General features: G+C 42.1%; 1 protein-coding gene across 1 annotated transcript in view; it reads right to left on the reverse strand.

Moving 5' to 3' along the window:
- Nucleotides 1-11455, reverse strand: part of LOC110337355 (ATP-dependent RNA helicase DDX19B-like) — a 24863-nt gene extending 13408 nt beyond the window's left edge. The window contains exons 1-5 of the mRNA XM_021220228.2: nt 11289-11455; nt 7338-7386; nt 5644-5697; nt 3934-4069; nt 3592-3688 (exon numbers count right to left, since the gene is read on the reverse strand). Coding sequence (XP_021075887.2) covers nt 3592-3688; nt 3934-4069; nt 5644-5697; nt 7338-7386; nt 11289-11450 — 498 coding nt within the window. The 5' untranslated portion in view covers nt 11451-11455. The remainder of the gene's footprint in view (nt 1-3591; nt 3689-3933; nt 4070-5643; nt 5698-7337; nt 7387-11288) is intronic.

Genomic DNA, 11455 nt, shown 5'->3' on the forward strand with positions numbered 1-11455 from the left:
TTTAAATTTCATTGACACAAGAGACCTTGATTAGGTAGCAGTCACACTTGATAGCTTCAGATGTGCAGAGTCACACAGAGTCTCAAGCAATCTTTATTTTTACCTATAGTTGAAACAGCCAGTGGTTTCAATAAAATGTGACTTACTTTGAGTTACTCTACGCTCAAAACCTAACCAAGCCTTACTTCACCTAGATTCTTATGTAAGTCCATGCATATACACACACACATTTATACGTGTGTGTGTGTGTGTGTGCGTGTGTGTGTGTGTGTGTACACATATGTGCACAGGAAGTGCAGAAGTTGACATAATGTATCTTCTTAATGTATATATATATAATGTATCTTAATGTATCTAGTTTGCTTTCAACTGCTGTGGTAATTAAAGACCAGAGCCAAAAGCAACTTGGGAAAGAAAGGTTTGTCTTGCTTATGCTCCCCAGGTCACAGCCCATCATGGAAGGCAGTCAAGGCAGGAATCTGGAGGCAGGAACGGAAGCCCGCAGACGGAGAACAGGTGCTGCTTATGCCTTGCTCTCCATGGCTTACTCAGCATCTTCTTCTTTTTTTGTTTTTTGCCCCGTTGAGCCAGGGTTTCACTGTGTAGCACTGGCTGGAGACAGAGCCAGCCTCACTCTCACAGGGACCACCGCCTAGCTCTGCTTCCTACGTGCTGAGAGTACAGGAGTGCATCACCACCTCCTGGCTCAGTCTCCTGCTTTCTATAATCCACAATCACTTGCCAGGAGTGGTCCCACCCACTGGGTTGGGCTCTCTCACATCCAGCATTAATGAAAACAAGTCCCCTCAGACGTGCCTACAGGCCTAGCTGATGGAGCCACTTTCTCACTTAAGTCTCCCTCTTCCCAGATGAACTAAGTTTATGTGAAGTTCACAAAAAGCTAACTAACATAGATTATCTTCCTCAGCAGCTTCCCATTTTTAGTTTTTTGAGACAGTATCTTCCACTGAACCTGGAGCTCTCTAATTTGACTAAATTGGTCAGAAACTCGCACAGATCCCCCAGCCCTTGCCCCTACAAGCATGAAGACAGAATGCAAACATGGGTCACTGCTACATCTAGCTTTTTATGTGTTCACTAGAGATCCAAACTCAGGTCCCCATATACGCACAGCAATCTGTACCAAGTGAGCCACCTCTCTCCAGTTCCTCACTGAGATCTTCCAATGTCCTTTAAGGCTCTGCCTGATCTGGTTCCCCAGTACCTCTCATCTCACATCTCTTTCTCACTTTTCCAATCTCCCTCATCGTAAACGACAATCATCATAATGTTGCTCTGGCATCTCAAGGCTTCTGGACTAGCTATACACTGCCTGAAACAATCCTACCCAAATGTTATGGTAATTATCCCCTCCCCTTCCTATAAAGATCCAGGTGTCCTCAACCTGAAACTCTCCAAAAAGCACTTAACTTACAAAGGTAACCTAGCATAAAACTACTTAAAACACAAGACCAAGGGTTCAAGTGGCAAGGTCTGTGAAAAGGATGGTGAGTACCAAGTTCAGTTCCTTGAAGGTAACAAGCAGGGGCCAACAAAGCCCAAGAAGAAATCAAAGAAATGGATAAGAAAGGCAAGGCTTTCAAACATAAGCCTTAACAAAAGGGGTGTGTGTGTAAATATATCAAACCACCTCAAATGCATATATGAAAATATCATAACAAAACCCACTATTTTGTCCACTAATACAGGAGTAGACAACAACAACAAAAACAAACCTTGAGAAAATACTAGTCAAGCCCAGGGAAGTGTCTGTTCCTCACAAGCAGAAATAAGGAATTTAGGGAGCTGGGGTGTGTCTTAGTCGGCAGCTGTTCACCTAGCATGCAGGAAGCCTTGGGCTTGACCCCAATCACTGCATAACCTTGGCATGACTGTGCATGCCTATAACCCTAACCCTTGGAACATGAAGGCAGGAGGATCAGAAATTCAAACTCATCATCCCTGGAGACGGCCCAGCATTTATAAATGTTGCTGCTTTTCCAGAGGTACCAATTTGGTCCCCAACACCTCATCAGTAGACTAACCTGTGATTCCCACTCTAAGGGGTGTAACACCCTCTCTCGTCTCTCTCTTGACCTCTAAGGGTAAGTGTACACATGCAGCGTACACTCAAACAGACATTAAAAAAGCAAGAAGTAAGGGCTGGAGAGATGGCTCAGCAGTTAAGAGCACTGATTGCTCTTCCTAAGGTCCTGAGTTCAAATCTCAGAAACCATATGGTGGCTCACAACCTTTGTAATGGGATCCGAAGTCTGAAGACTGTGATGGTGTGCTCACATACATATCTTTTAAAATAAAAAAGAGGGGCTGGAGAAATGGCTCAGTGCTTAAGAGCACTGACTCTTCTTCCTGAGGTTCTCAGTTCAATTCCCAGCAACCACATAGTGGCTCATAACCATCTATAATGGGATCCTATGCCCTCTTCTGGTGTGTCTGAAGACAGCTACAGTGCACTCATATAAATAAAATAAACAAAATATTTAAAAATAAATAAAAAGGGGTGGGGGGGCTGGAGAGATGGCTCAGTGGTTAAAAGCAGGCTCACGACCATCTGCCAGGGATCTGATGCCCTCTTCTGGTGTGACTGAAGACAGCAACAGTGTATTCATATACATAAAATAAATAAATAAATCTTAAAAAATAAAAATAAAAAAGGAAGGAAGGAAAGAAAGAAGGAAAGAAAGAAGGAAAGAAAGAAGGAAAAAAGGAAAAAAGAAGGAAAGAAAGAATGAAAGAAGGAAAGAAAGACGGAAAGACGGAAAGACGGAAAGAGAGAGAGAGAGAGAGAAAGAGAGACAGAAAGAGAGAAAGAAAGAAAGAAAGAAAGAAAGAAGAAAGAAAGAAAGAAAGAAAGAAAGAAAGAAAGAAAGAAAGGGAAGGAAGGAAGAAAGAGGAAAAAAGTCATCTTCAACAACATAAAAGAATGTGAAGCCAGCCTGGGCTACACTGTGACTCAAAACAACACTATTACTATCTCCAAAATCAGCCTTACACTCCACCAAAAGCAAGCAAAAAACATCAAAAAGATCCACTAGTAGACAGATACACGAGAAGAAGAATAAGATGCTAGTGGTAGAATCTAAGTTGTAGGCAGACGGACATTTCCTATACGATCCTTCCAAATCCACTGAACATACTAAGCTTTCCTAACAACATGCTCAGGTTAAAAGTAACAACTCGGGGCTGGCGAGATGGCTCAGTGGGTAAAGGTGTTTGCTGCCAAGCCTGATGGCCTGAGTTTGATTCCTGGGAACCTTTATGATAGAAGTCGAGAACTGCCTCCCTCCATATGTTCTCTCATCTCCACAAGCGTACCATGGTGCATACATGTGCTCTTACACACACAAATAAATGTAATGAAATTCATTTTTAAAATCCAGACAAATGGTGTGCATTTTTTTAAAAAATTGGTGAGGCTGGCCTTGACTTCAATTTATAGCTTAAAAGACCTCAACTTTCCATCCTCCTGACTCAGCATCCTAAATATCTGAGATTATAGGCATGAATAGGCTTAAATTTTGAAAAAAACTATTAAAATAGTAAATGACAGATGTAGTTGTATTGAGTTACATACGGTTCAGCAAGCATCAAAGGCAATGCATTCTCCTGTATTTTGGAAGGGCGGTTGAAACCCATAGCATAGACTCCCTGGAGAAGCTGTGGTTTCCTGGAAAAGGCATTAAAGTTAAAAGTCACTGAGACTGAAGAACACACAGGATGTAGCTGAGAAAACCTAAATACTAAAGCCTTTACATAACACTCAAAGCAACTACATGCATATTATTAACCTATTATGTGTGTGTGTGTGTGTGTGTGTGTGTGTGTGTGTGTGTATGTATGTAGTGTAGATAAACATAAACATGTGTAGCCAGGCCATGATCTCTGTCCGAATGTAAGCAAGCCACTACTCACAGGCGAAGCTCCTCGAAGGACTTCACTGAGTAGAGCGGGGAGCTTGGGTCCCTCTGCAGGACTTCCACTTGGTTGGTGTTATCCACAAGATTGCTTCTGATCAGCTTGTTGAGTAAAGACTGAGCAGCTCTGTCCTCTGTCAGGAAGAGAGAGGACAAACATGTTTAAAAGTTCATGAATTTGCCAGGTGTACTGGCTAGTTTTGTGTCAAATTGACACAGGCTGGAGTTATCATAGAGAAAGGAGCTTCAATTGGGGAAATGCCTCCACAAGATCCAGCTGTAAGGCATTTTCTCAATTAGTGATCAAGGTGGGGAGGTTCCCTTGTGGGTGGGACCATCCCTGGGCTGGTAGTCTTGGTTCTATAAGAGAGCAGGCTGAGCAAGCCAGGGGAAGCAATCCAGTAAGAAACATCTCTCCATGTCCTCTGCATCAGCTCCTGCTTCCTGACCTGCTTGAGTTCCAGTCCTGACTTCCTTGGTGATGAACAGCAGTATGGAAGTGTAAGCTGAATAAAACCCTTGCCTCCCCAACTTGCTTCTTGGCCATGATGTTTTGTGCAGGAATAGAAACCCTGACTAAGACACCAGGGATGGTGGCACACAACATTAACCCCAGCACTTGGGAGGCAGAGCATGTGGATCTCTTGTGAGTCTGAGGTCATCTACAGAGAGAGAATGTTCCAGGACAGCCAGGGCTACACAGAGAATGCCTGTCTCAAAAAAAAAAAAGAAAAAAAAAAAAAGAAAAGAAAAGAAAAAAGAAAAAGTCCATGAATTTAACACATATTTTAAGTAATAACATATACATGTATTGGAGTTCCTAATACAAATACATCAAGTTTGGTATTTAAAATATAATAAAACTATACAGAGAAACCCTGTCTCGGAAAAAAACCAAAAATATATATATAATAAAAAATGGATAATTTCTCTATTCAGTGTCACCCCAGGTGACAGTAAAGCTTCACACTGGCAAACAGACAAGAGGTCCTTAGCTGTCTGGCTCAATTAGTGAGCTCCAAGTTCAATGAAAGACTGTCTCATAGAATAAGGTGAAAAGGCCAGGCATGGCAGCATTGGCTTTAATCTCAGCACTAAGAAGACAGAGGCAGAGGTAGGCAGATCTGATTTCCAGCCAGTGCATAGTAAGTTCTGAGCCAGAGAGGGCTACACAGTTAGACACTGTCTCAAAAGCAAAATGAGGTGGAAAGTGACTAAAGAAGATACCTGTAGTTAATCTCTGGTCTACTACACCCATCCCTACATATCCCCACACCCCACACACACACACACATCTACAACCCAACCTACATACCCATACACCCCATACCCAAACCCACAGACCCACACATCTAAACATCCACACCCCACTCCAAAAACCTCCACTCTCACTCATACTCACACATCCATACACCCTGCCAAACACACACACACACACACACACACACACACAAACACCCATCCCCAACCCTTTCACACATCCCAACCCCAACATGTGACACAGGCCACCAATCCCAGCACTCTGGATAGAAGAAAGAAAACTATCATAAGTTCAAGGCTAACTCAACTGCACAGAGTTCTAGTTCAGCAAGGGATACACAGTCTTGTCTGAAAAAAAAAAAAACCTTAATAAATAAGTGAATGAATAAGGCCTCTATAACCTTTTCCCTAGAACATGGAACCTCATTTATAACTTGAACACTGTTACCTTTCTCATCTTCCTCTGTCTTCTCTGCCTTTGCATCGGTCTTAACAACAGCCCCTTGATGAGATACAAAGTAGAAATGTCATTCAAAACTTCATCCCATATCTAGCAACCAAGACAACTCTAATTCTAGGGGGAGAAATCATCAAATTTTTGCAACAAAACAAATGAGGAAACCAAACCACTACTAAAATTACTTTATTCTCTCTACATAAAGCTTAGAGACACTGCCTATCTGTGATTATTTCCAGATCCCCCTACCCTGGTTTAAAAACAATTGCACACTCCTGTCACAGTAGTGACATTTCTGAAATAATACAGAATAATAACTACAATTGCGTTAATTAGAAAGCATCTTTGTGCTCAATAAAACATCTACAATTGTGTCAATGTGAACACAATGCCATAAAAATTCCATGTAGTAAACTATTGACTAATAGAAATATATACCCGTAGAAGAGCTAGAGAAAGTACCAACAGAGCTGAAGGGGGCTGCTACCCTGTAGGTGGAACAGCAATATGAACTAACCAGTACCCCCAGAGCTCGTGTTTCTAGCTGCATATGTAGCAGAAGATGGTCTAGTCAACCATCATTGGAAAGAGAGGCCCCTTGGTCTTGCAAACTTTATATGCCCCAGTACAGGGAAACACCAGGGCCAAGAAGGGGGAGTGTATGGGTAGGAGAGCAGGGTGGGGAGGGTATAGGGGACTTTAGGGATAGCATCTGAAATGTAAATGAAGTAAATACCTAATAAAATTGAAAAAAAGAAATATATACTCAAGCAATATTGTAAAAATATACACAAGATTATGTGTTTTCAGAATGAGGTAATTAGCATTGCTCTGAACTTGGTTGGTTGATTGATTGGTTGATTGATTGACTGATTGATTTAGGTGGTTCTGGAGAACCTCCCGCCTTGTTTGTGTACCAAGGATAAGCACTTATCATTAAGCTAAAGCCCCACTCCTCCACCTTACACTTTTTTTTAAAGATTTATTTATTTAATGTATATGAGTACATTGTAGTTGTTTTCAGACACACCAAAAGAGGGCATCGAACAGATGGTGAGCCACCATGTGGTTGCTGAGAATTGAACTCAGGACCTCTGGAAGAGCAGTCAGTGCTCATAACCACTGAGCCATCTCTCCAGCCCCTATCTTACATGTTTGGGTTTTTTTGTTTTTTGTTTTTTTTTTAAAGATTTATTTATTTATTATATGTAAGTACACTGTAGCTGTCTTCCGACACTCCAGAAGAAGGTGCCAGATCTCAATACGGATGGTTGTGAACCACCATGTGGTTGCTGGGATTTGAACTCAGGACCTTTGGAAGAGCAGATGGGTGCTTTTACCTGCTGAGCCATCTCGCCAGCCCTATCTTACATGTTTAAACAGATATAAATTCAGGATGATATTTAGAATATGAAAACTGACAAGTTGCTCTTACCCCAAAATGAAGATGAAGAACAGTTTGTAAGAAATCATCTCTATCAACATAGTCCTACGGTTAAGTAACAAATTACATAACTGACATCATTCTATTAAACATTTTAAACTGAACACCTAGTTTATTGATACCCACGTCAAATAAACGTCAGTAGTCACTGGTCCCTTGTCTAGTATAAAGCACTAATTATCCAGGTAGTGAAATACCAAGGAAACTTACATTTGTTTATAAACTAACTTTAGCTACTCACCATTGGCATCTGGTTTGATTTTCTCCTCCTTAAGATGCAAGTTGCTCAACTAAATGTGGGGGGAATGGAAAGTGTCAGGAAAATCACATAAAAGCCTTTGAATCAACAGAGCCTCCCTAACTAGAGGGCATGAGCAACTCTCAAGGCCTACTCCCTAGGTGCACTCAGTAAAATGACTCATTAGGTTGTTCTATTGGGTTCCTTTTGCTTCCCAATGAGTGAAAGAGAATAACAAAATTTCCCCTAAAAACAGTAGTAGAAAAGAAAAGTGGGGAAAAAAAGAACTACATAGTAACCCCAAACTCAGATTTCCTAATTACAATTTCGAGACAGAATTATAATTTGTAAGTTTTCTTAATGTTTTGATTTACAAAGACTTTCTCAATGGGGTTTTTTCAGAGCTGTCACTTTCTCATGTCCTGAAAGGAAATAAATGTGAAGATGGGACAACCGCAGTCTCCTTTAGACAGCCAACAGTGGACAGAAGGATCAAGGGCAGAGAGTTGGGTCTGGCTAGTTATGTCTGGCTAAGTCCAACCAGACCACAACTACAAGCCGCCTCATGTGCAAGCAGCCTTGGGCTGCAGTCGGACAGTTTAGCTGGGCACACCTTGGAGCATTGCAACACCGGGCATAACCAAAATTGCCCACACCAGGCTGAGGTGGGGCTAAAAATCAGAGAAAATGTTTCAAGGCAAGAATTATCAGGACTTTGTCTAACAGTATAAATTTAGAAATATACTGGTATGACTTATGTCTGCCCATGAGAATGTAAATACCCTAATGGCAGGGACTATCTCTATCTGTGTCTAGCACAAAGCAGTTAGATTAGTCATCAAATACTAAGTGAAGACTCAGCTAACATCTAGTAAAGGGTAAAAAGAATAAAAAATCATTACAGAGATGATTATTTCTTAAACCACAGACAGGTTCTCTATGTCTTATTCTCTAAGTCCAAAAACAAAGAGAAGGGGAATAAGGTTAGGAAGGCAGGAAAGAAAAAAGTTGAATGGGTGGTTAGCTGCAGATGGTGGAACCCCATTTGTTTTCATGGAAACTAAAATAAAACCAATAGTCTGTTTTAGTGTTCCCGAGCAACAGAGGGGAACATATGAGAGAGAGTAGACAAAGGAAATTAGCAGAGGGATTAGCAGAAAGGGTATCATAAACATGTAAAAATACTTCATTCTGTGGATCAAGAACGTTAACTGGCAGTAAGTTCGAAGCCTCCAGTACACTGTGTGGTATAGCAGGTATCCACACACTGAGGCCATTGCTAAAGCACTCCCCAGTATCCCACCCGGAACACAGTCTAATTCTAGTACTCATTTTAAAAAGAGAGCCACTGGGGAAGGACTGAAGGAGCTGAAGGGGATTGCAATCCCATAGGAAGAACAGTATCAACTAACGGGACCATACAGAGCTCCCAGAGACTAAACCACCAACCAAAGAGTATACATGGAGGGATCCAGGACTCCAGATACATATGTAGCAGAGGATGCCTTATCTGACATCAATAGAAGGGGAGCCCCTTGATTCTGTGAAGACTTGAAGACCCAGCATAGGGGGATGCTAGAGGGGTGAGGCAGGAGTGGGTGAATGGGTGGAGGAGCACCCTCATAGAGGCAAAGGAGAAGGGGAAGACAGAGAATGGGATGGGGAGATTTGTGAAGTGGGATATCATTTGAAATGTAAACAAATAAAATGAATGGGGGAGGGGAGAGGGACAGTGCTACTAAGTCCTGAGCCAGGTGTGGTAGCACACACCTTCAGTCCCAGTGCAGGGAGGTACGGGTGTGGGCCATGTAGCTTGGGCTACAGGAGACCTTGTGTCTAGAGAAAGGAAGGAAAGGAACGAGACTGTATTTAACACAAGAGAAAGAAGGAATCCCTCTAAATGAGATTAATTCAAATCTGCTGTTTCCCCTTCCCCTCAGAAAATGGGCTCTAACCTGGGAGTGGCCCATCAGTTTGAATGAGACTAAAGGTTATGCAAAAACAGTTGTTACAATGCTTGACGTATTTGGACATCTTGAGATACAGACTTCCAGCATAGAGCCAGTGAATGAAGTGCTAATAAATACAGAAACCACAAAGCAATTAAAAACGCCAAGAGAAGTAAGTTTCATAGAGTAAGGTGTGACATCTGCCACCACACCTGAAACCCCGGACTCAATCCTCAGGACCTACATGGAACAAGAAGAGTATGGACTCCTCCCGCTGTCTTCTAAGCTCACATGTGTGCCATGGCAAGATCCCTCCCCTCACACCACAAAAGCCGGGGAAATATGATTTAAATAATCTAATGTGCTGGGAAGACTGACATACACTTTTAGTCCCAGCACTTGGGAGGCAGAGGCAGGTGTCTCTCTATGAGTTCCAGGCCAGCCTGGTCTACAAGTTCCAGGACAGCCAGGGCTACACAGAGAAAAACCCTGTCTCAAAAAAAAAAAAAAAAAAAAAAAGAAAGAAAGAAAGAAAGAAAGAAAAGAAAAGAAAACAACAACAACAAAATCCAAAAACAATACATTTTTTTTTCTCAAGCAGGGCATAGCAATGCGGACCTGTAATGCCACCACTCAAGAGATAAGAGATAGAAGATCAGGAGTTCCAGTCTACCCTAAGAGAGATATAGCAAGGTCCTGTCTCAAAAAAAAAAAAAAGGCTGTTGACCCCAACACTCAGGAGGCAGAGACAGAATGATCCCCTTTGAGTTCGAGGCCAGCCTGGTCTATAAACGAAGTTCCAGAACAGCTGGGGCTGTTACACAAAGAAACCCTGTCTCAAAAACCAAAAAATAAAAAATAATATAAATAAAAATAAAAATAATCCTTCAATGCACAAAGCCAAAAATACTATTTCTTGGGCAGGCATGATGGCTCAGTGGTTAAGAGCACGACTGCTCTTCGAAGGTTCTGAGTTCAAATGCCAGCAACCACATGGTGGCTCACAACCACCTGTGATGAGATCTGACACTCTTTTCTGGTGCTTCTAAAGACAGCTACAGAGTATTTATGTATAATAATAAATAAATCTTTGGGCTGGAACGAGCAGTGCCAACCAGAGTGAGCAGAGATCCTAAATACAATTCCCGACAACCACATGAAGGCTCATAACCATCTACACAGCTATAGTGTACTCATATACATAAAATAAATAAATAAATAAATAAATATTTTTTTAAAAACCCTATATATAATAAAACCTTTGAGCCAAAACGGATAGTTAAGTCTTTATTGTATTTGAGATACTATATATATATATATATATATATATATATATATATATATACATATACATATATATACATTTTTTTTTCCCCAGCAAGATCACTATGCAGCCCAGGTTAGCCTCGTACTTGAGTCAGCCCTCCTGTCTAAGTCTCCAAGAGATAGGATGAGAGGTGCCACACCACAGTGCCAGGTTCAAACCTTTATTTTTTCAAAGTTAAAAAAAAAAGGACAAGGTCCTAATTCTTGGAAAATTAAAGACATATATAATTCCATATTTAACTCTAATCTTGCAACTATGTATCAGGTTCAGAAAACCAGTTAAGCCAACCAAAAGATTTACTGACAGGCCCCGTCAGTCATTCACTACCAATAACCAAGTTGGAGGAGTCCATACACATATGAGTAATACAATCTCCCTGAGCCCAAGAAACTCAGAGCCCAAGCTACAGATTTACTATCCGAATTTGTTAGTGCAATCGAGTATCAGCACTGATTCCAGGAAGACAGGCAGGTGGCTGAGCACTATGGGCAACCAATCACCCAACTTGAGTTTGCACAAGGTGGAAGGGGTTGGGTAATCAAAGTCAGCTCTGGTTCCGGGCCTCTTGCCGCCAGGGTCCTCCACCCAGTTCCAAGCAACCTAAGAACTGTCTTTCCAAGGGGCTGACATCCTGACTGGCACTGGCCCCTGGTCCTCCAGCGGTTGGTGACAACTCACCGACTCAGCCGCGGCTTCCTGCTCATCCACTGCTAGGGCCCAAGAATCCGTGGCCATGGTCCCCGGTGCCCGGGCAGCGCTGGCAGGCTTGCCCGCTTGGGCGGTGCGACCGAGGACTCTGGTGGGTGGCAGAGAAGTCCAGCACCGCCCCGGGGAAATCATTCACC

The sequence above is a fragment of the Mus pahari genome, chromosome 20 (genome assembly GCF_900095145.1).
Source record: "Mus pahari chromosome 20, PAHARI_EIJ_v1.1, whole genome shotgun sequence".
NCBI classification, from domain to species: Eukaryota; Metazoa; Chordata; class Mammalia; order Rodentia; family Muridae; genus Mus; species Mus pahari.